The 25,262-nt window shown below is 33.3% G+C and overlaps 1 protein-coding gene across 1 annotated transcript in view; it reads right to left on the reverse strand.

Moving 5' to 3' along the window:
* LOC126953242 (protein eyes shut homolog) overlaps positions 1-25,262 on the reverse strand; it is a 279,918-nt gene that overhangs the window by 121,594 nt on the left and 133,062 nt on the right. The window contains exons 3-4 of the mRNA XM_050788643.1: positions 4,287-4,477; positions 1,321-1,412 (exon numbers count right to left, since the gene is read on the reverse strand). Coding sequence (XP_050644600.1) covers positions 1,321-1,412; positions 4,287-4,477 — 283 coding nt within the window. The remainder of the gene's footprint in view (positions 1-1,320; positions 1,413-4,286; positions 4,478-25,262) is intronic.

The following is a 25,262-nucleotide window of genomic DNA, read 5'->3' on the forward strand; positions in this document are numbered from 1 at the left end:
GAAAAAAGATGATTTATTAAACAGCATCTCAGAGTTCTTAAAATGCTCATGTTCATTTTGAGTATTTTGGTTGGGGGTAGATGTGATGAAGGCTTTCCTCAATTTATTTGATGATACATTATTTTTTGGTCAATTATCTGTAAGAATCTGTATTCTAGATAATATAATTTGGGTAGTTGTGGCCTAAAGAAGGTAGAACTTCCTTAAAACCTCTCATTTAACTTTTTTCCCAGTCTCTGTTTAGGACTCTCTCTCTTTTTTTTTTTTTCCCCCTTTATATTGGCTTTAAATAGATATTTCCTTTTACTGAATAATCTATTGCCAGAAAATAATTTAATGTACATACCAGCTTATGGCTGTGGTATGTGTTGTCAGCATCACTCAAGAAATAAAAAAGGTGGAGGGAGGCAAGGCACATAACAAAAAAGCGTTACATCTGTATTAAAAATTAAAATTTACTAAAAATCAAATGAGAAAAAGGAGAAGTTTACTTATCAGATTGGCAAACTGATTTATTTCAGATGTTCATGAGCATTTGGGGATAGGGTCACCTTCAAACACAGCTTTGAAAATATTAATAATATACCTTAATTACTCGATCTGGATTGTGGTGGGCCATTTTAATTTCCTTCTTGATGCTTTTCTGGAAGTGCCACATTTTCTACACTGAATATAATTTACTTTGTTCATCAAAATAAATTACCAGTTAAGTTTATGTGTTAACAACTGCCGTATGAGAAAAATATGAGGCTTTTATGGATCTTTTGTAAATCTCCTTATGCGAGTTCATTGGTAATATAATCCCGGCCAGGGGCGGGTGGCTCACGCCTGTAATCCCAGCACTTTGGGAGGCCCAGGCGGGCGGATCACGAGGTCAGGAGATCGAGACCATCCTGTGAATGGTGAAACCCCGTCTCTACTAAAAATGCAAAAAAATTAGCCAGGTGTGGTAGTGGGCGCCTGTCGTCCCAGCTACTAAGGAGGCTGAGGTAGGAGAATGGCATGAACCTGGAAGGCGGAGCTTGCAGTGAGCTGAGATCGCGCCACTGCACTCCAGCCTGGGAGACAAAGCGAGACTCCGTCTCAAAAAAACAACAATAACAACAACAACAACAACAAATAATGATAATGTAATCCCTATATTATTTTCTCAGTACATTTTTTAGAATATATAGAAAAGCTTGACAGATACTAATTCATACACATGCACATGTTAATACTAATCAGTATAACCTCAATTTTGAAATGACAAGGACAATATTATGAGGAATAGTCTTTGCTACTTAATGAGATTAAGTGGAAAATAAATAATTATCTTACCTGATAAGCAGTGTATACTTTTGCCCGTCGTCCACTCTAATAGCAGTATTAATGCTTTTAAATTTTGCTTCACCAGGACAATAAAAGTGGTACTGTTGGGGAAAAAAAGTTTGTCCTCAGTTTTTCAGCATAAAATTAATACCTTATATTTGCACTGGACTTTATAATTTATCAATATATTTTACATCACTTTGGAGAGACATGAAGTTTGAAACTTAAAGAGAAGTGATAACTGAAGGTTTACAACTAGTAAGTCCTATAATGAATATGCACAAATATATGAGTATTATATAGATACAAATACACATGCATATATGTGTACACACACACATCCAGATTATTTTCCAGTATTCTGAGGAACACGGTAGGGAAAGGCAACATTCTCTACTAGTAGAAAGCAAGTATTCTTGGAATCTTCCTTACATAACAGCAGTTGAGCAAGGCAAAGAGTAGTTAATACAATCTAGAGGACAATATTAATGTCACAGGAAGGGAAACTTTAAGATTGTGAAATCTAACCATTCATTCCAAGCTTTTGGAGATATCAGGGTGTCTGGCATTTGCAGAATTATTGCTAATGGCAACTAAGCTATGATCTACAGAGGAAAAATCATTTTCTATATCAGGTATGATTAACCAAGCATCCCCAGGAAATCCATGGATGTGCTACCGTGGCTTATTAAGCTTCTTAGCAAGCATGTGCCTACATGTATATTGATTATACCATGTCTATTCTTTCCCAGAGAGGGGTTTTAATGTTTTTAATGTATCTAAAAGTGATCTATAACCCACATGTGTTAAGAAACTCACTTGCATTGTGTTTCATAACATGTGCCCCTAGCTGTATTTAAGTAGATATACCCAAATACTCTCACATGTAGTCCAAAGATAAATATAATGCTATATATTTTAACTTTTTATGATATTTGGCCATTGCAAAAGACTCCTTTCTTTTATAAGATTATTCATTGTCAGTTGACTTTAAAAACTCCAATAAGAAGCATTAGGAGGAATTACTGGAGACTTGTAAGATTGTAGGTTAAAATATTTTGTGAAATAATGTATTACTAAGACTAATGGATAGCCACTGCTTTCCCTATCAAATGGGAAAAAAAATAATTCACAATAGGTTCAATGAAGATATTTAGGAACTATAAAACTAATTAGTGAAGAGAGGTATAGCATTTCTTTCCCTTTGGTTTTACGAAAAAGAAAGGATATATACTTACACGTCTATAATAATTACTGTTATTTACTTAGTTGCAGTAATTTGTCAGTCTCCATCTTAAGAAAATTTAAGGTTATTTAGTCTTCAGTTAGATGATCAGAGTTCAAATCCCAGCTCTATTACTTAGGAGTTTTGAGACTTCACATGTGTTTTGTGCTAAAATCTACTCACTTGTAAAATGGGGCAATACAAATTTTTGTGGTTTAAGTTGGTAAATGAATAAATATTGTGAAGTAAATATTACAAGTGGGCAAATAAGTCAGTCAAAGTAGAACACACAGAATTATACCTGGGACATAATCATATATGAAGGCTATGAGGTCTAGCTTTTTTTTGGCTCCTTCTCCCAGGCTGGAGTGCCATGGTACTACATGTATATGTATTATATTACTTCAGAAACATGGACATTTAAAGAAAATCAAACTAAGAGAATTTGCCTATTTAAATAATAAGGTATAACTCATTCATCCTTTCATGGAAATTCACAACATGTACACTTAAATCACATCATAAAAGAGATGGTAGACCAAATGCGGTTATTATGTTTCATATATTAGAATTACATGAGTTAATTACCTTATTGTGCTGAGTTATTGCAATGATAATTGGGATGACTTCCCTAAACCAGGTATTCAGAGCAGGGATATGAGACAATTTGTTAAGGTAGAATGATGTTGGGAAAAGAGTATGCACTTTCAAATCAAAGTTGGTTTCAAAATGTTATTAGCTGCATAATCTTGGACTTTTGAAAGGTTCTTATAACGCTTACCAAGTGCAAAGTCAGCAGTCTCAAACTTTTTGATCTCACAGTCCCTTTGCATTCATAATAATTATTGAGAACCCCAAGGAGTTTTTGTTAACTGGGTTGTGTCTATCAATATTTACACTGCTAAATATTCCAACAGACATTTTTAAGATACAAAAATACGTAATAAAATGATACATTAGCGATTAGAGCAAGGATATCATTGCATGTCATATAGCCTCTGGAAAACTCCAGTATAAACTTATGACAGTAAAAGTGAATAAGGCAAATAACACCCCTTGCCTACAGAAAACTTATGAAAACAGGTTTCCTCTTCAGGACCCTCTAAAGAAATCTTGGGATTCCTTAGGGGTTCCCAGACTATACCTGCCCTTAAGGTTGTAAAAATGGTAACAATTATTATCATTGGGAAATTAAGAAATTGGGAAACTGCTCAATAAAGAAGTAGAAGAAAAGTTGAAAATAAGTAGAAAAAAAAGATAATGAATGTTAATTCAAATCATGTACTGTTTGAAATATTAATATCTAAATATCTATAAACTGATCTATCTGTATGAGTGTAAATTTTTCTCTGTATATTATATGAGCTTCTTAATGACTCTCTCTTGCCTTCTGAATGATATTCTAATTAGGTATATTTTCCAGAAAAAATTAGAGACATTTTGAGCAAAATACTCTGACAATTAAATTTTTTAAATTTATAAATATGTGATTAATGAAACCCAGTTAGCTTATTTTTTGAATAAGTTGTTAACTACTTTATATTATTATGAAATTTTTTTTTTTTGCTTAAAAAATACTTTGTTGTTGGTTCATATATATGTAGAAAGAAATTATAAAAGTAGAGGAAGAGACATCCTGGCTATCAGTATAAAATATAAAGTTTAAATTTTATTTTGAAAATAACCAATAAAGCACATAATTAGAACAACTTTGTATTTTTTAAAAAATTAAGTGAACTGAATAACTTACCTTTAAAGTACCATTTTCAATAAACAATTGAATAAAAAATCCATCTACTAAATTTGAGTCTTGTTTGACATAGAGCAGGAGTCCATAGGAGCTGAAGGTCTGAAATTCTAGGGAGATGTTATTTTGTGGATTTAAAACCACATTCTGAAATTCTAGATAGGAATCTCCGTAATAGCAAACACAACTGAAATCTGTGGAGTCAGAAAGAAAATACAATTTAGGTTGAAATAAATATTCAATACTTAGGTTTCACATTAACATAGCATATGTTTTCTCTAATGGCTCATACATGACTCTTTCCTGCCTCTTTCAAGCCCAGGCACTTATTTCCTTTGGAATAGTCATAGAATTTGTGTCATGATTTCTTTGTATTTGATGGCTTCATGATAAAATCTCATTATAAAGCAAGGAAATCAAGATGATTACTCTTCAACACTGCTTTTACTTAGATTTTATGTTATAAGTTAACAGAAAAGGGCACATTTTCTAAATGTGTACTTATTTCTTCTTTATATATAATATTGATACAAAATTATGATTAGTATTGTTAATAATTTGATTTGGGAGGTTTATGAGGGAATGCTAGAGATTAAGAAGCATAGAAATCGTTAACCTTTTGTATTAACACTCTAAATTATATGAGTTTCTTAACAACTCTCTCACCTTCTGAATGATATTCTAATTAGCTGTAGATTTTCAGAAAAAAATGAAGACACTTTGAGCAAAATATTTCACGATTAAATTTCTTACATTTATAAATATGTGATTAATAAAACCAAGTTAGCTTATTTTTGAATAAGTTGTTAACTACTTTATGTTATTATTAAATCTTTTTTTTTTGCTTGATAAATACTGGATTGATTGTTCTTGGCTAATGATTCCTGAAACGATGGATTTGAATATCCCCTTTCTTCCAGTTCCTTTCTTTTGCTATTTTCATGACCTCCCCAACTCAAGCTGTCTTTCTCTTTTAAAACTTTCAAATTACATATTATTTATAACTACTAGAAAATATTATTTATAAAACCATGTGAGTTTTAGTTTGCTGTCTATCATAGGATAATAATCATTTTTGATTCCGTACTTTAAAACTTCAAGAAATTTTATATCCTATATGTGTTGTCTTTATTTTGAATTTTTAATGAAGCTTTAGAATTACTCATTTTGCTATGTTTTCAAACTTTTAACAATTTCTAAAGAAATAATCAGCTAAGTCTCAAATTAATTTTTTTCACTAGAAATAAGAAAGTTCAAAACACTGCCAGGAAACATTTGCACTTCATAGACATAAAAGCATGTGTATATGTGTGTGTGTTTGTGTGTGTGTTTAATCAAGGACTGAGTTCATTAGTGAAGGACAGCTTAATGACTGAAAAACTAACAATGTCCTTTCAATTTTGACATTCTAATTTTTTCGGTTGTTAAATGATAGGGACATATATTTTTTTTCCCATGTAGAGTTTCAATGGTGATGTTAAAAGCATAATACAGTAACATTTTAAACAAGAAATTGTTTTAAAGATTTCTGGCATTTATTTTAACAAATTGAGAATAAAGTCATATATCAGTTTGATTTAACATTCAAATTGTGAAAGAGCATAAAATAATTTCAAATATTAACATTACAACAAGAACATACCCAATATTGACAAACAAAACAAAACAAAACAAAACAAAACTATCACATACAGGGGGTCTTCAAAAAGTTCACATAAAATATCTATTATTTAAAAACTATAGATGAATTTCACTCATCATAACATGTCTGAACAGAATCTATTTTGAGTTACTAAGAAGGATAAGACATCTGTTTAAAAGTAGCCCCTATCAGAACAACATGAATTCTGTTAAAATTGAAGCAAGAACAAATATCAAATTTATGATGAAGCCTGGGTGGAAGAATGGTAAAATCACTGATGCTTTACAAAAATGTATGTGGACAATGTCCCAAAGAAATTCACAGTTTACAAGTGAAAAACTTGTTTTAAGAAGAGACAAGACTATGTTGAAGATGAAGTCCTTAGTGGCTGGCCATCCATATCAATTTTCAAGATGAAAATTAATCATATTCATGCCCTAATTGAAGAGGACCAATAATTAACAGTAAAAACAATAGTCAACAGCACTGACATCTCAACTGATTCAGGTTACACAACTCTGAATGCAAAATTAAAGTTGAGCAAACTTTCCACTCAGCGGGTGTCAAAACTGTTGTGCCCAAATCAGCTGTAGACAAGAACAGAGCTTTCAATTGAAATTTTAAACAAATAAGAATAATATCTTGAAGTATGTTTTTAAAAGAATTGTAACAGGAGATGAAACATGGCTCCACTAGTATGATATTGAAGACAAAGCACAATCAAAGGAATGGCTATCAGGAGGTGAAATTGGTCCAATCAGAGCAAAAGTGGACCAGTTAAGATCAAACATCATTGATATGGTTTGGCTCTGTGTCCCCATCCAAATCTCATTTTATAGCTCCCACAATTCCCATGTGTTGTGGGAGGGACCCAATGGGATATGATTGCATCACAGAGAGGGTTTTTCCTGTTCTGTTCTTGCATGAGTGAATGGGTCTCATGAGATATGATGATTTTAAAAACAGGAGTTGCCCTGCACAAGCTATCTCTGCCTGCTGCCATCCATGTAAGATGTGACTTGCTCCTCCTTTCCTTCCACCATGATTATGAAAAGATATCTGAAAATGTGAAATCGACTTTGGAACTGGGTAACAGGCAGAAGCTGGAGCAGTTTGGAGTGCTCAGAAGAAGACAGGAAAATGTGGGAAAGTTTGGAACTCCCTAGAGACTTTTTGAATGGCTTTGACCAAAATGCTGATAATGATATGGACAATGAAATCTGGGCTGAGGTGGTCTAAGATGGAGATGAGGAACTTGTTGGGAACTGGAGCAAAGGTGACTCTTGTTATGTTTTAGAAAAGAGACTGGAGGTATTTTTCCCCTGCCCCAGAGATTGTAGAACTTTGTGCTTGAGAAACGTGATTTAGGATATCTGGCAGAAGAAATTTCTAAGAAACAAAACATTCAAGAGATGAATTGTGTGCTGTTAAAGGAATTCAGTTTTATAAGGAAAGCAGAGCATAAAATTTCAGAAAATTTGCGCCCTGACAATGCGATAGAAAAGAAATCTTTCTGAGGAGAAATTAAAGCCTGCTGCTGATCTTTGCATAAGTAATGAGAAGCTGAATGTTAATTCCCTAAGGTAACAGGGAAAATATCTCCAAGGGATGTCAGAGGTCTTCATGGCAGCCCCTCTCATTACAGGCCTCGAGGCCTAGAAGGAAAATGTGGTTTTGTGGGCCAGGCTAAGGTTCTGTCTGCTGTGTGCAGTCTAGGGATTTGATGCCCTATGGTCCAGCTGTTCCAGCCATGACTAAAAGGGGCCAAGGTACAGCTTGAGCTGTTGCTTCAGAGGGTGGAAACCCCAAGCCTTGGAAGGTTCCACGTGGTGTTGAGCCTGCGGGTTCACAGAAGTCAATAATTGAAGTTTGGGAACCCCCGCCTAGATTTCAGAAGATATATGGAAACATCTGGATGCCCAAGCAGAAGTTTGCTGTAGGGGCAAGGTCCTCATGGAGAACATCTGCTAGGGCAGTGTAGAAGGGAAATGTGGGGTGGGAGTCCCAACACAGAGTCCCTACTGGGGCACCGCCTAGTGGAACTGTAAGAAGGCAACCATTCTCCAGACCTCAGAATGGTAGATCCACTGACAGCTTGCGCTGTGCACCTGGAAAAGCCACAGACACTCAACACCAGCCCATGAAGGCAGCCAGGAGGGAGGTTGTACCCTGCAAAACCACAGTGGTGGAGCCGCCCAAGACAATGGGAACCCACCTCTTGCATCAGCGTGACTTGGATATGAGACATGGAGTCAAAGGAGATCATTTTAGAGCTTGAAGATTTGACTGCCCTGCTGGATTTCGGACTTGCATAGGACTTGTAGCCACTTGTTTTTTGCCAATTTTTCCCATTTGGAATGGCTGTATTTACCCAATGCCTGTAGCCCCATTGTATCCATGAAGTAACTAACTTGCTTTTGCTTTTACAGGCTCATAGTGGGGAGGGACTTGCCTTGTCTCAAATGAGTCTTTGGACTGTGGACTTTTGAGTTAATGCTCAAATGAGTTGAGACTTTGGGAAACTATTGGGAAGGCACAATTGGTTCTGAAATGTGAAGATATGAGTTTTGGGAGGGGCCAGGTGTGAAATGATAAGATTTGGCTCTGTGTCCTCACCCAAATCTCATCTTGTAGCTCTCATAATTCCCACATGTTGTAGGAGGGACCTGGTGAGAGATGATTGAATTCGGGGGCAGGTCTTTCCCGTGCTGTTCTTGTGATTATGAATGGGTCTTCCAAGATCTGATGGTTTTAAAAACCAGAGTTTCTCTGCAAAATCTCTCTCTTGGCCTGCTTCCATCTACATAATATGTGACTTGCTCCTCCTTGTCTTCTGCCATGATTATGAGTCCTCCCCAGCCATGTGGAACTGTAAGTCCAATAAAACTCTTTCTTTTGTAAACTGCCCAGTCTCAGTTATGACCTTATCAGTAGCATGAAAATGGACTAATAGAGTCATTAAAAAAGATTTCTGGGGGATACTCAAGACATTTTTCTTTTCGACTTTCTGGAGGGCCAAAGAAGGATAACATGTCCCTATTATTACAGTGTTTTAAGAAAGTTAGTCAAAGCTTTAGCAGAAAAAATGCCCAGGAAAGCTTCACCAGAGAGTACTACTCCACCATGACAATGCTCCTGCTTATTCTTCTCATGAAATTATGGGTAATTTGTGAGATTTTCAATAGAAAATCATTAGGCATTTACCTTACAGTTCTGATTTGCCTCTTTCTGACTTTTTTTTTTTTTTTTTTCTAATCTTTATTTTCCTTCAGTTAATAATGTAAAAAGGCTGCACTGACATGGGTAAAGTCCCAGGACACTCATTTCCTTAGAGATGGACTAAATGGCTGGTATCATTGCTTGTAAAAGTGTGTTGACCTTGATGAGGTTTATGTTGAGAAATAAAGCTTATTTTTAAAATTTTTATCTAATACCATTTTTCACAACATTTTGAAGTCTTTCCATATTGTTTTATAGCTTTTAGGAAGAAATATATCATCTAACTGACAACAACAAACTCAAAAACTCCTTAATATTATTAAGATACGTATTTTATAGACTAATTTTTAAAAAATTCAGTGGCTTTTTCATTATGTGACTAATTATCTGTATGGAAACCCATATATGCACTCAATTGTAAAGTACTTGAGAGTATGTTGGGTTTATCATTCTATTGCAGTAACCTAGCACAATATATGATTCTGTTAAGCATCCGAAAGCACATACTATAGCTTGGATGTTTGTGCTCTCCAAATCTCACATTTAAATGTAATCCCCAATGTTGGAGGTGGGGCCTAGTGGAAGGTGTTTGGATCATTGGGGATGATCCTTCATGAATGGCTTGGTGCCATCCTCACAGTAACTAGTGAGTTCTCACTCCGAGTTCACATGCGATATGGCTGTTTAAAAGAGTTTGGTACCTCCTCTCTCTCTGTCGTTTCCTCTTTTGCCATGTGATACCCTGCCTCCCCCTTCACCTCCACCATGATTCCTCAGGGCCTCACCAGAAGCGGAGCAGATGTTAGTGCTATGCTGATACAGCCTGCAGAACCGTGAACCAATTAATCCTTTTTCTTTTGTAAATTACCCAGCCTCAGGTATTTCTTGATAGCAATACAAAACAGACTAACATACTATCTAATAGAAAATATAATTGCTTTTGTTTAAATGTGCTTGGAAAATTATATAGTTAAATATAGATTTTAAAAAGTCAGGAAGATATTTTGCGTAGTGTTTTCAATCATATCTGTGGTGTTTTCTATTCAAATATGTAAGTACAGATTTTATTTTACACTTCCCTCAGCAAAAATTTTAAACAGATGAGAATAATGATTATAGCAAGCACAGAATAGCTTCGTGAAGAAAACATAAATACTGAGATTATTTTCAGTAATAATGGGCTAAGTAAAATTATAATTCTATATATTTTTATTATCTAGAATTAAACAATAAATTTCTGCACTTAAGTTTTTACCTTCCTAAATAGAAGAAACTTTATCTGAATTGTATGGATTCATATTATGATTATGCCTATAATTTTTATGCTTTTGGTACAAATAACCAGAAATTCTAATTCCAGATAGTATCAGCCGTTAAAAAAATGAAATAGCTTAAATAAAAGGAAGTTCAAGAATAGGGTGGGTTTTCAGATGGATGCAAGTTTATGGAAAAGCTTTACTGACTTCTCATAAAAGTCCTAGATTACTTCTGTCTCTCCACTCTGATATTCACAGGCTGAATTTTAATATGAGACTTGCTTTATACATGATTCCAATGTGATGGCCAGTCACTCCGTTTCCAAAACTGTTCTTCTGTCATAAGAGGAAGAAAGAACTTTCTCAAGTTAAAGAGAACGTTTTCTAGAAGGTAACTGGCTAGAACTGGGTGACCAATGAAGCCGTCTGCTGGAGATGAGGATAGGTTCAGCTCCCACTGAGAACAGTGGACCGGGGTTCATAATGTGCAAAATTGGTATTTGGTTAGGAGGAAAACCTCAACATCTAATTCCAGTATTTCTCTAGATTCATGAATTATTCTTGGCTTATATCTGACTTAAGATGCACAGTCACATGTCCAAGCTAAAGATATTAACTTTCAACTTCAACTTCCTGCCTCTGTTTCTTTTTATATGCAGTAGCTCTTGCCTTTATTTCTAGAAACTGATATTGAGTTTATAGATGAGTCTAACCATTTAAAAATTTACTTGAAACATGGTTGTTGCTAGACGGGTAGTTGCCAGTTTTTTTTTTTTTTTTTTTTTGTGTAATTATTTAAGTTTGCAGTGCATACTAATAGCCACTCCCATTGCATGAGAATAAGGACAACTTAAAAGTTGTGTAAGAGAAAAATCAGGAATCAATGACCCTTCCTTCTCTACTGCAACAAAGAGAGGTTTTTTAATAGAATAGAAAAATAATAGAATACATGTATTTTAGAAGAAATGAATAATAGAAACTCTGAAGCATATATGTGTATGTATGTATATATGGAACAAAATAAAACAAATGAGTATATTTCTCTCAGCTAAATTATGAACATTTACTCTAACACAATATATTCCTTTTAATGAAACAAATACATATATTTTTAAAGTGTAAAGGAATGTTAGCTTGGGGCATTTTTCTTTTTTTTTTCTTTTTGGTTAGCAGATCATAAAATTCTATATCAATTTTTAGGAACTAAGTCTTTCTTATAGTTAGTGTTTCTATGTACAAGATTAAACATGAAAGTTGGAATATTATGAGAGAATATTTGAATACTAGGATTTTCTATAAATTTGATAGTTTGGTAATTACTCGGTAGTGATTGCATAGCTTAAGATATACATGATTTAGTCCCATATCTGGTAGTTATTGCCAATATAGTATAACCCATGAGTAACTGCCCAAAGAGTAATTATATATTGCTCTCTGCAGTATGTATCATTAGATAAATGTTAGAAAACATTTTGCAACCAAAATGTAAAATGATCCCTTTCTCCAGGTTTCTTGAAAACAATATCTAAGAAATAATAATGGAAATTTATAATGTATGTGTATGGGGGGTGCTCATGTACATTTGCAACTTTTTCTGTTAAGTGAAGTATTAGTTTGAGAAAAAAAAACTTTATGTATGACACTTAAATATAATATTGAAAGAGTTACTATCCTGTTTATGAAGAAACCTGTATTACATCTTGATTCTTGATTCTAACAGTAAGCAGATCAGCAATGGTGTATTACCCACAGTTACTGTCTATAACTTGGGTTTCTTTGTGTTATTTCTGTAAAGAAGAGCTTGAATTTTATCATTACAAAATCTCTGCATATTTTATACTTTATATTTCTGTGTTCTACAAATTGTGTCTAATTCACCTTAAAATTCAACTTTACATAATCCATTTCAGGTCATCCCAATTAGTTTAATACCCACTAACAGAGCAGGATAAAGTAGGAAAATTAGCATTTATTTGTTTACTATGTGATAGGTTTTATTAGAAGCTTTACATATGCTTCTTGAAATTCTGATTTTTTTTCCTGGCAATGTGAAGGTTTATGTTATATGAGAAATAATGCCACACATCTACAGCCATCTGATCTTTGACAAACCTGACAAAAACAAGAAATGGGGAAAGGATTCCCTATTTAATAAATGGTGCTGGGAAAATTGGCTAACCATAAGTAGAAAGCTGAAACTGGATCCTTTCCTTACTCCTTATATGAAAATTAATTCGAGATGGATTAGAGACTTAAATGTTAAACCTAAAACCATAAAAACCCTAGAAGAAAACCTAGGTAATACCATTCAGGACATAGGCATGGACAAGGACTTCATGTCTAAAACACCAAAAGCAATGGCAACAAAAGCCAAAATTGACAAATGGGATTGAATTAAACTAAAGAGCTTCTACATAGCAAAAGAAACTACCATCACAGTGAACAGGCAACCTACAGAATAGGAGAAAATTTTTGCAATCTACTCATCTGACAAAGGGCTAATATCCAGAATCTACAAAGAACTCAATCAAATTTACAAGAAAAAAAACAAACAACTCCGCCAAAGAGTGGGCAAACAATATGAACAGACACTTCTCAAAAGAAGACAAGAAGACATTCATATAGCCAACAGACACATGAAAAAATGCTCATCATCACTCGCCATCAGAGAAATGCAAATCAAAACCACAATTAGATACCATCTCACACCAGTTAGAATGGCAATCATTAAAAAGTCAGGAAACAACAGGTGCTGGAGAAGATGTGGAGAAATAGGAACACTTTTACACTGTTGGTGGGATTGTAAACTAGTTCAACCATTGTGGAAAACAGTGTGGCAATTCTTCAACGATCTAGAACTAGAAATACCATTTGACTCACTCATCCTATTACTGGGGATATACCCACAGGATTATAAGTCATGCTGCTATAAAGATACATGCACACATATGTTTATTGCAACACTATTCACAATAGCAAAGACTTGGAATCAACCCAAATGTCCATCAGTGACAGACTGGATTAAGAAAACGTGGCACATATACACCATGGAATACTATGCAGCCATAAAAAAGGATGAGTTCGTGTCCTTTGTAGGGACATGTATGCAGCTGGAAACCATCCTCAGCAGATTATCATCGCAAGAACAGAAAACCAAACACTGCATGTTCTCACTCATAGGTGGGAATTGAACAATGAGATTACTTGGACACAGGAAGGGGAACATCACACACTGAGTCCTATTGTGGGGGGCGGGAGAGGGATAGCATTAGGAGATATACCTAATGTAAATGACGAGTTAATGGGTGCAGCACACCAACATGGCACATGTATACATATGTAACAAACCTGCACATTGTGCACACGTACCCTAGAACTTAAAGTATAATAATAAAAAAAAGTTATATGAAAATATTTCAAAATAAGTTATATTTGTTTCTTTAATAGATTTCCACAGATTCATTAGTACGTTGACCATAAGTCACTAATTTATACAAAGCATATTTTAGAGCAAGTATTAATCATAAAATGCCAAAAATGTTTACAAAACAATCAATAATACTGAAATTAAAAGCTAGACTACACAGTTTAAGATTTGCAGAGACTCCTCAATGTGGCTAAAGGAAATATATAAGCAATAGTGGCAGATTATATGAAAGTAGATTATTGCAAGGAAATCTCCAGGAGGACTAGTCAAGTGGTTGAATTTATTTATTTTTTTTTTTTTTATTTTTTGTCTGAAAGCAATCAATGATCTTTTTGAAGGGAAGCGAAAACATCTATAATCATAATATTTCTCTTCACCACTAAAAGGAGATTGATTAGGAAAAAAAATTCTTTAATAGCAACGTGTAAGGATAGGAAGTAACTTTCTAAAATAAAAATCAAATCATGGCACTCCCCTGCTTAAAAACATTCGTTACCAGTTGGCTATGACAAAACTGTTTAGTATTCACTCTGTATGGAATCCTTCCACCCCTGCCTTTGGCCTTGCAATGTAGAGTACCAATTATTCTAGGATAACATACAAAACAATCATCCTTCCTTTATTATTCTGTGTTACTAGCTCTGTCAGGCAGCATTCTTCCATGTATATGAATCTGTTTCTGGGCTCATTATTCTATATCATTTGACAGATTGTCAACCCTGAGCCAATCAAACACAGAGTTAATTGGATTTATGATGAGATTTCGTATAGGATAGGTTAAGTTCTGCATATCATTCTTCTTCTTCAGGGTTCTGTTGCTTTATTTTTGCCCTGTGCCCTTTTATATCAATACTGAAATCAGCTACATATGCAAGCATCCTATTATTATTTTATTACATAAAAACTCATTAGAAGTTAGTTTGAATTCCTTTTATTTTACAGAAAATGTATATGTGCACTTCACCCTTGAACAATATGAATTTGATCTGTACAGGTCCACTTATATGCTAATTTTTTTTTTTTTCAGTAAATACATTCTGTACTCCCAATTGGTGGGTTCTGTATCTACAATCAAATGCCAATCAAAAATACAACATGTATACCTGTGGTATAAGAAATCTATATGTAGTGTTGTGTGGGGGACACTTTTCATATGTGGGGGTTATCCTGGATTTTTGTAGTGCCAAATGCACTTCTTAAGTATCCACAGGTTTTGGTATTGGTATGTGTGGGAGTTTTGGAACCAACACTCACCACAAAGAGATATGTAGGGATAACTCTAATTTATATCCTTGTGATACGTTATCTTCTTGTGTGTGGATACACTAGATGTCTCCCTTATATGACGGCTTCTATAACATTTTTAATGTAGTTGCATAATTTCTCTTCATAAAGAGCATGTGCTTACTTTCTCAACTTATAGAAATCTTATTAATTTGTTGCCATTTTATAATATTTTATAACATATCTAACTCATTGTATTGATGTATAGACATGCAATTCATTTATATATTGAGCAATCTTGTTGAACTCTTCTATCTTTATTTTTGTGTTTGTGGAGACAGGATCTTGCTATGTCGCCCAGGCTGATGTTGAACTCTTGGGCTCAGGCAATCCTCCCGCCTCTGCCTCACAAAGTGTTAAGATTATAGGCAGGCGTGAGCCACCACACCCAGATACTTTTATTTTTAATAATATTATATCATCTGTGAATAACAAGACCTTTCTTTTTTTCTAATTCTTAAAATAGTTCCTGAGTTTATTCCCTGCCTAGAATCCTCAGAAACAACACTGAACTGAAATAATGACAATAAGATTACTTTTCTTGTTTTGATTTTTCAGGTAAGGCTTTTAAGCTTTCACATTTGAGTTTAAAATTTTCTGTTCTTTTGTATTATTATTATTATTATTATTACTATTTTATTTTACTTTATGTTCTGGGATATATGTGCTGAATCTGTAGGTACGTTACATAGGTAGATATGTACCATGGTGGTTTGCTGCACCTATCAACCCATCATCTACGTTTTAAGCCCCACATGCATTAAGTATTTGTCCTAATGAACTCCCTCCCCTTGTCCCCACTCTCCAGATAGGTCCTGGTGTGTGATGTTCCCTTCCCTGTGTCCATGTGTTCTCATCTTTCAAATCCCACGTATGAGTGAGAACATGCAGTGTTTGGTTTTGTGTTCCTGTGTTATTTTACTGAGAATGATGGTTTCCAGCTTCAGCCATTTCCCTGCAAAGGACATGAAGTTTTCAGTTCTTTTATAAGTGATACCCTTTAACTCATTAAGAAACTTTCCTTCTATTCTTAGTTTGCTAGAAATTTTGGCAGAATTTAACATTAATTATGTTTGTTCGCTTACTGATATGGTTATATTGTGAACAACTTTAGTATTTTAATATTAAACCAGTTTTTATCCCAGGAATAAATCAAGTGTTCTGATGGTATGTACATATATGAATTTCATTTTTAATAATTTATATTTAGGATTTTTGCATCTATGTTGACTATTGACATTGCCTCTGAATTTTCATTGTTCATGATACTCTTTCTGATTTTCATACCAAAGTTTTATTTAGCTTCTTTAAACAAATTTGGTAACATAAATTTCTGTAAGAGTTTTAGTTGACCCATCACTCAAATTCCATGTCAAACTACAAAATTGTGAATTTAACAATTATCCTAACCTAACTACAAAAGGTTTCATTTATGTATTGATTAAGAATCAGAATGTTATAGTTGAAATGGATTGACTTCAAGAAGACTTAGTTTTAATATTAATTTGGTACCTTACTTTGTGAGTCATTTCACCTCTCCACTTTCCTTACCTTTCCTTACCTTTACCCATAAAACTAGGGTATAATTTATTATAAGCCTGTAGTTACAACAGGTCTAACTTTAGCTAGACCTATTGAGTTTAATTATGTACTTTACCAATTACATATATGGAATCTTGGAGAAATATTTTAACCTCCTTGAATATTTCTGTTTTTTCATCAATGCCATGGCTATAAGAGGGTTGCTGTGTTATACTATATAAGAACACTTATAATTTGCTCCAGTTTCTATTTAGGGAAGAAAACCTCTTCTTGTAATAAAATAGAAAGTTTTTGCAACAAATATTTCATTTATAAAGGTTTTTTTTTTTTTTTTTTTTTTTTTTTTTTCTTTTTCCAGGCATGTGCTCTAAATTTTTCTGAGGCATATATTTGGAAAAGTCTGAAGCACATGGCATTACCATACTAAACCGATCTGGAAGGAGCCCTAAGCCCACTGTGATACATAAAAGGCTCTCATTTCCCATCATTATAAAAGCAGCTCACATTTTTAACTGTTTAATTGTTAAAGCTATAAATTTTACTTATAAGAATAATGCATGTTACATTGCCCTTTACTCTTTATGTAGCACATTACCTAATTCATTCTAACTTCTGTCTGAAAAGTGTGTAAAGCCAATGTTCTTATGACCCTTTTTGATATGTTTATTGCTATAAACTTACCCCTTAGAACTGCTTTTGAGGTAACCCATAGGTTGTATGCTGTGTTTGCATTTTTGTTTGTCTTAAGAAAATTTTAAACTTCCTTTCAATTTATTTATTAACTTCTTAGTTGTTTAGAAGCATGTTAATTTGTATGTATTTGTTAATTTTCCAATATTTCTTGTGTTACTGATTTCACACTTTATACCATCATGGTCAAAAATGATACTTGATATGATTGCAGTCTTCTCACAGTTTTAATACTTTTTGTGGTCTTATATATGATCTATCTTAGGGAATGTTTTGTGTTTAGTTGAAAAAAATGTGTACTCTGCAGATGTTAAATAAAATTTTCTGTATATGTGTCTTTAGGTCCATTTGCTCTAGAATGTAATTAAGTTTCATGATCCTTTTCTGATTTTATGTTTGGATAATCTGTTCATTGCTAAAAGTGAGGCATTGAAATTGCCTACTATTATTATATTGCAGTCTATCTCTCCCTTCACATCTATTGATATTTTCTTTACGTGTTTAGATCCTCTGCTGCATATATTGTTATATCCTCTTGTTGAATTCACCATTTTATCATAATATAGTAACATACTTTGTCTCTTTAAAGTCATTTTTGAATTAAAATCCATTTTATCTGAAATATGTACCGCTACTCTTTCTTTTGGTTTCCATTTTTCTGAAATATCTTTTTTCAGTTCTTCATTTTCAATCTATGGGTCCTTACAAGTGAAATAAGTCTCTTGTAGGCAGCATGTAATTGGGTCTTTTTTTACCCCACATTTGTCATGTTATGTTTTTGACTGGAGAATTTACTCCATTTACATTCAAGGTAACTATTGATAGATGAGGACTTATAACTGCAGTTTTCTAGCTTTTCTGTAAATCCTTTCTTGTTGCTTTTTATTTTGTGTGTGTGTGTATCTAAAGGATTTTGCCTTGTGGTTACCATGGGCCTTATTATATAAAACATTTTTGTAGTTATAATAGATTATTTTAATGAATGACAACATAACTATGATCAGAAAAAATAAATCTCTACACTTTGACTCCATTTATGCCCCACATTGTAAATTCATATCACAAGTTACATTTCTTAAATTACATATACCTTCAGAAATTATTGTACCTATTATTTTTGATAGTTTTTCAAATCTTTAGACTATGGATATATAAGTGATTTACATGCCACCCTCACAGTATTATAATATTCTGAATTTGACTGTATACTTACTTGTACTAGTCAGTTTTACACTTCTAAATGTTTTTGTGTTGCTTAGTACCATTTTTTTAGCTTGAAGAACTAGCTTTAGCATTTCATCTAAAACAAATCTGGTGATGATAAACTCCCTCAGGTTTTGTGTGTTAGAAAAGTCTTTATTTCTCCTTTATTTCTGAAGGATGGCTTTGATGGGTAAGGTAATCTTGGTTAATAGTTTGTCTTTTTTCTTTTTCTGGAGCACTTTGACTCCATCGTTCCACAATCTCTGGCCCATAAGGTTTTGGCTGCAAAGTCTGCAGCTAGGTGTGTTGAAACTCCGTTATATTTTATTTGCTTCTTTTCTGTTGATGCTCTTAGCATCCTCTTATTATCTCTGATTTTTATTTTTATTTATTTTATTTTATTATTATTATTTTTTTTGAGACGGAGTCTCACTCTGTCACCCAGGCTGGAGTGCAGTGGCCGGATCTCAGCTCACTGCAAGCTCTGTCTCCCAGGTTTACGCCATTCTCCCGCCTCAGCCTCCCGCGTAGCTGGGACTACAGGCGCTCGCCACCTCTCCTGGCTAGTTTTTTGTGTTTTTTAGTAGAGACGGAGTTTTATCCGGTTAGCCAGGATGGTCTCGATCTCCTGACCTCGTGATCTACCCGTCTTGGCCTCCCAAAGTGCTGGGATTACAGGCTTGAGCCACCGCGCCCGGCCGATTTTTTTTTTTTTTTAATTGGATTTTTTTTTTTTTTTTAATTGGATTTTTTTTTTTTTTAACGTGATATTCGCATATTTCTCCAGGTTACTAAAGATATTAGTAAAAACTTATGGAGAGTACTACTCTACCATCTTGTTCCACCCCTCCATGAAATCCTCTGATCACCGTATTTTTATGCTAAATAATCGAGGCTTTGTGAAGGTAATTTGATCAATATCATGGAACTTAGAAAGGGGCTTCATTCATCAAGGTACATGTTTTTTAACACCAGTTTTATCCTTTGTAAACAGACTGTTTATTGTGTTAAACACAGTCTTTGCAATACTTTAAAAATACTTATTTCTAAGATATCCAATGGGGTTCCTTATACGAATTCCAGATTGAGAGAGTGGTATAACAATTAGTATTAGTGAATGTATAAACACTGCTCCACTTACCAGTGAGTTCCAAAATGTTTCATAAGCTAGGTTTTTAGAATTATGTTTTTAAAAAATAATTTATAAATATTAAACTCATAGCAAGTTCATAATAATTTGAAATTAACTTATATTTAATCTTTGAGATGACTTGTATACTCTTTTTCCTTTTCCTTCTTCTGTTGTTGAATGTATAAAGAATACCATAGGCTATACAGGGTTATAAGTAGGCTGAAAGTCTATGCACTATTCAAAAGGTAATATGATGAGAAAAATGTATTTCTGCAGTTAAAGGAGAGTATAAGAACACTGGGGAATCCTTATTTTTTCTTAAACCTTTCATCTCCTGTATTAGGATTCTCTAAAGAGAGAGAACCAATAGGATATACTTATATTTGAAGGGGATTTTATTAGGACAATTAACTCACACTATCACCAGGTGAAGTACCACAATAGGCTATCTGCAAGCTGAGGAGCAAGAAGCCAGTCTGAGTCCCGAAACCTCAAAAGTAGGGAAGCCGACAGCGCAGTCTGCAGTCTGTGGCTAAAGGCCTGAAAGCCCCTGGAAAATCACTGGTGTAAGTTCAAGAATCCAAGAGCTGAGTCTGATGTTTGAGGGCAGGAAGCAGCCAGCATGGGGAAAAAGATGAATGCTGGAAGACTGAGCAAGTCTGGTCATTCCACTTCTGCCTGATTTATTCTAGCTGCACTGGCAGCTGACTAGATAATGCCCACCCAAATTGAGGGTGGGTCTGTCTCACAGTTCACTGACTCAAATGTTAATTTCCTTTGGCAACACCCTCATAGACACACCCAAGAACAATACTTTGCATCCTTCAATCCAATCAAGTTGACACTCAATATTAACCATCACATCTCCTGACCAAGTAATATCCAGGAAAAAAAAAAAAAAAAGACAAAACCCAAAAAACTAGTGACTCAGGGAATTTTTCTGTTATGCCAGGACTTTTATTCAAATTTTATTCAATGACTTTTATTCAAAAGTCATTTTGCTCAATGACTTTTATTCAAATTTTGGGTGGAGCCCATTGTTTCAATGCCAGGTCCCTATATTATTATTTTTTTCTTACAATTTCAACACATTCCATTTTCTAATTAGAAGATTAGTGATAACAAAATATTTTTTAAAAATATATTGAATGAGAAATTTTGTCATCTCAATGTGCATAATTATAATACACTGTGGCACAAAATGTGGATAAATATTAAGTAGTTATGTTATATTATATAGTCTTTAGAAGCCATTAGATTTATGCTATAATGATTATTCATAATACATTTGAAAATTAAGGACTTAACAAGATCTAAAAGTTGATCACTGATGTGTATTGCTTGTTTAATCTCTAGTGAAACAAAATAAAAATGCTACTCTCAGTACTATTCCCATATGCAACATAATCAAATAATCTGTATCAATAATGTATGTTACAATTAACACAAATTGGAAAATCTCATTCCTAATTTTTCAGATATCTTGCTGCTTGTTTGAGGCAATGTTTAGAGAGTCAAATAGATTTCTTATGCTTAAAAAAGTGAACAATTTTTTACTCATATATGATTAGATAGGATCATACATTCTTTGTATTTACTAACCTAATATCTTTGTAAAGTGTATTTTATTTCACAATCTATCACCGTGCTTCAAAAATGCCTATGGAGTAATAGTCTCCCTCAAGCTGTCTTGGAAATCATCAGCTTTAATTCTTAATGTTCACATTTTCTGATAGTTAAGAGGAGTATAGAGGTGTTGATAGTGATTTTTGTATTTTACCTTATTTCTAGCAATCAGGTTTTAATCAAATGTAATTTTCAACTCTTCATCTGATTTTTCAACATTGTTAAAAATTCAGCACTGATTTCTACTATTAACCAGCAGCTGGCTACAGAGGAAGGAATGGAAAAAAAAAAAAAGCATATTCATGCTTCTCAAAATGTGGGTATGTCGGTATACAGACAAAGACTATGCAAATAAAAAAAGTACACGTAATATTATGTTGTGCATACACACACACATAAACATAATGCACAAACACAGATCAGTCCTTAATATGACTCCCACTGATGGGAGTGGTTCCTGCAGGTGAACATTTCCCCTAAGGCAATATTGGAGACTGGAAGTTTCATGTAAGGAAGATTTATATTGAGAATGCTGCTTGTTGAAAACTCTAAGAAGGCTTATTGACCATTAACATTTTAGTATGCCTTTTGGTTATCTACAAGTTTATGATTAAAATAAGTTAAGGCATTAACCACATAAATATGATTTTTTTTCCTCAATTATTTGCATTATGTGACATTCTTTTCAACCATTACTCCTCCTGGTTTATACTGTGGAGAAAGGAAATGTGAGAGGATTGACTGATTGATTGATTGATTGTGAGAGTGCAGAGGGAAGATTTACAAGTCAAAAAACTGCAATTCCCAACATGGAGATGACCAGTCAGGGAGGGAAGGTTTAGGAGAAATGACTAGCAGGGGTTTACATATGGTAACAGTCTGGTGGTGGCATTAATGGAAGATTGAGGAACAAGTACATTAAATATAGATTTTGTGTTCTTTAGACACATTTAAAAAATATTTTGCCTTATTTTCTTTATATTCTAGTGACTGTGGAAATTCCAGTGGTTTAACAGAAATGCACATTTATATTACTGAAAGCTGATCGAGAGCAGTAATTTTAACAGCAGGAATATTGGATCTCTACTCAGAGGACCTAGTTTGAATGTGGAATCATTACTTTACAGTTGTGTAAATTTTGGAAACAATATGATAATATGTCTATAGAAAAACTGTCATTTTAAAATATTTTCAATATGATAATTTTGGCAAGTTTTTGTTTTCAGGACACATATTTTGAAAATTAATTTTATTTTGAGTTTGAAGAAATAATTTGGAACTCATACTATTAAATAAAAAGGCTAAGTTGTTTTTCCTTCATTAAAATAAGCAATAAATTTCCTTTCTAGAAACTTATAGATATTTTACATTACTTGTCTATATTATACTTGTAAATGAATGGACAAAAAATAAAACATTTAAGAGTAACAATTTGTGTATAAAATGCTTCCAAATGTGTTTGTCAATTATTAGAGTTTCTCAAAACTGTAACAAGCACTTAATATTTCTATTTTTACTATTATAAAAAACCTACTTCACAATTTCATTGAGGAATAATTTAATAGTGTAACCTAAAATAAATCCTTTTAATTTTAAAGTTGTGTAAGATACAGATGTATTGACTAAACTTAATTTAACTTGGATGACATAATGCTTAGAGAACAAATTGCAATCAAAATGGGAAATATAAAAATAGCGTTTAATTAAGAAAATATCTTGTACAAATTTGAAGCTTCTTGTCATCTGGATGTCCTTGTACATCTCACTGGGCTCAGTGGGTTATGGAGAATTATCTGACATATTAAGGTTAAAAATTGTGTGATTTTATTCAAAGACTGCTGGATATGTCAGCACATAGATGGGTTAGTGAAAAATGTATCAACTTGAAAACATTTAACTAGTGAAATTTTTATTCCACTTTTACTCACCCTTCTAGTTATGTGGTGTTGCCACTTCCTGAGGCTTTTGTGAATGTATGCTATAAATCATCACACTTCTCCACTTATCTCACTGCCAAATTCAGTTTCCAAATTCTCAGATCTCCCAAGTCTGTTAATACTTGTTTGTTTCTTAGCTTCTAAGATTTTGTCTGTTTTCTCCTCCTGTCTTATTCTAGAGGGTTGCTAGTTTTAACAAATATTTTACTAACTATTTGTGGGATTTCAGGAGAGAGCACAGGTAAATCTATGTAAATTAATTCATTATCTTCAACTGGAATGGTAATTTTTATTATTTTATATCTTTCATTTAAAAAGCTATCAAAATTCTTTTCTACTTCTCTACAGAACTGCTTTCAAGTATAGCTTATTCTCAGCTTTAATCTTAAAGGTACATCCAAAATATGTGCAGACTCTGCCTCCCATATCAGGATTATATTACAATTCCGACCTTTGGTTTGTTAAAAATATAAGTTTATCAACAGATGCTAGGCCTGTAGTCAGCCATCCTTCTAGAGAAACATTCTACATTATAACATATTGCACTACTTTTCATTTAAATATATAAATATTAGTTAAGCCTCTGCTGCCTTCAGGTTGATCCTTACATTCTAGAATTGACTTGATAATAATTTTCAGTACAGGGCTTTATATAATATTGTAAAGCCAATGGGAGACTTTGAATATTTGATACTTTAAATTTTCAATTTTTGAAAGTTAGGGAAAAGTAAAAATAATGCAATTAGCTGCATAACTTAGTGAAAAATATAAGAGTGCAAGAAAATATTATACTTCACTCTATAAGCATGTCACTGTGAATGTAGAGTCAAACAAATGAAATCAAAAATGAAAAAGACACATTACAAATAATACCATGGAAATATAAAGGATTATAAGAGATAGAAAATAAGAAGATTGAATCAGTAATAACGTGTTTCTTATCGAACAAAATCCCCACTGATGGCTTCACTGTTAAATTCTACCAAAAATTAATGAATTAGTACCAATTCTTATCAAACTCTCTCAAAAGATTAAAGAGGAGGAAATACTTCTAAATTCATTGCATGAAGTTAGCATTACCCCATTACCCTTATATCGAAGCCAGATAAGGTCACAACAAAAAGAGAAAATGACAGACCAATGTCCTTGAAACATAAGATACTCCTACGTACTTCTCACAAAATACTAGCAAATCAAAATTTAACAACACATTAAAATGATTGTTTTCCAAGAACAAATGCGATTTATCCCAGCAATACAAGGATGGTTCAACCTACCCAAATCTATAATTGTGACACATTATATTAACAGAACGAAGGACAAAAATCATATGATCATCTCAATAGAAGCAGAAAAATCATTTGACAAGACTCAGTATTCCTTCGTGATAAAAAAACTCTCAGCAAATTCGGTGTAGAAGGAATGTATCTCAAAGCAAAAGAAGCTATAGATGATAAACCTACAGCTAACATCAGAATGTGAAAAGTTATAAGCTCTCACATTCACATTTCTTAGATCAGGAATAAGTTATAAGCTCTCACATTCACATTTCTTAGATCAGGAATAAGACGAGGGTGCTTTATATTTAACATAATCCTGGAAGTCCAAGCCAAAGCAACCAGCAAAGAAAAAAGATAAAAGGCAGCCAAATTGGAAAAGAAATAGTTAATTTATCCCTGTTCACAAGCAACATAATCTTATATATGGACACACTAAAGACTCAACTAAAAAGACCATTAAAATTAACTAACGAATTCAGCAAAGTTGCAGAAAACTAAATCAACAAAAATCGGTAATATCTCTATATACTAACAACAGACTATACAAAAAAGAAGTCAAGGTAACTGGATGATATAACAAATGTTTCCTACTATGTTCTGTTATAAAGAGAACAGATTCTTATTGAACTTATAAGAATAACTACATTGCTATAAAAATACGAAGTACTAATATTTTCTGAATTCTAGAGAGAAAAAATATTTCATCTTGGTTCACAAATATATGCTTTTTCAACTAAATGT

Source organism: Macaca thibetana, chromosome 4 (assembly GCF_024542745.1).
Source record: "Macaca thibetana thibetana isolate TM-01 chromosome 4, ASM2454274v1, whole genome shotgun sequence".
In the NCBI taxonomy this organism is placed as follows: domain Eukaryota; kingdom Metazoa; phylum Chordata; class Mammalia; order Primates; family Cercopithecidae; genus Macaca; species Macaca thibetana.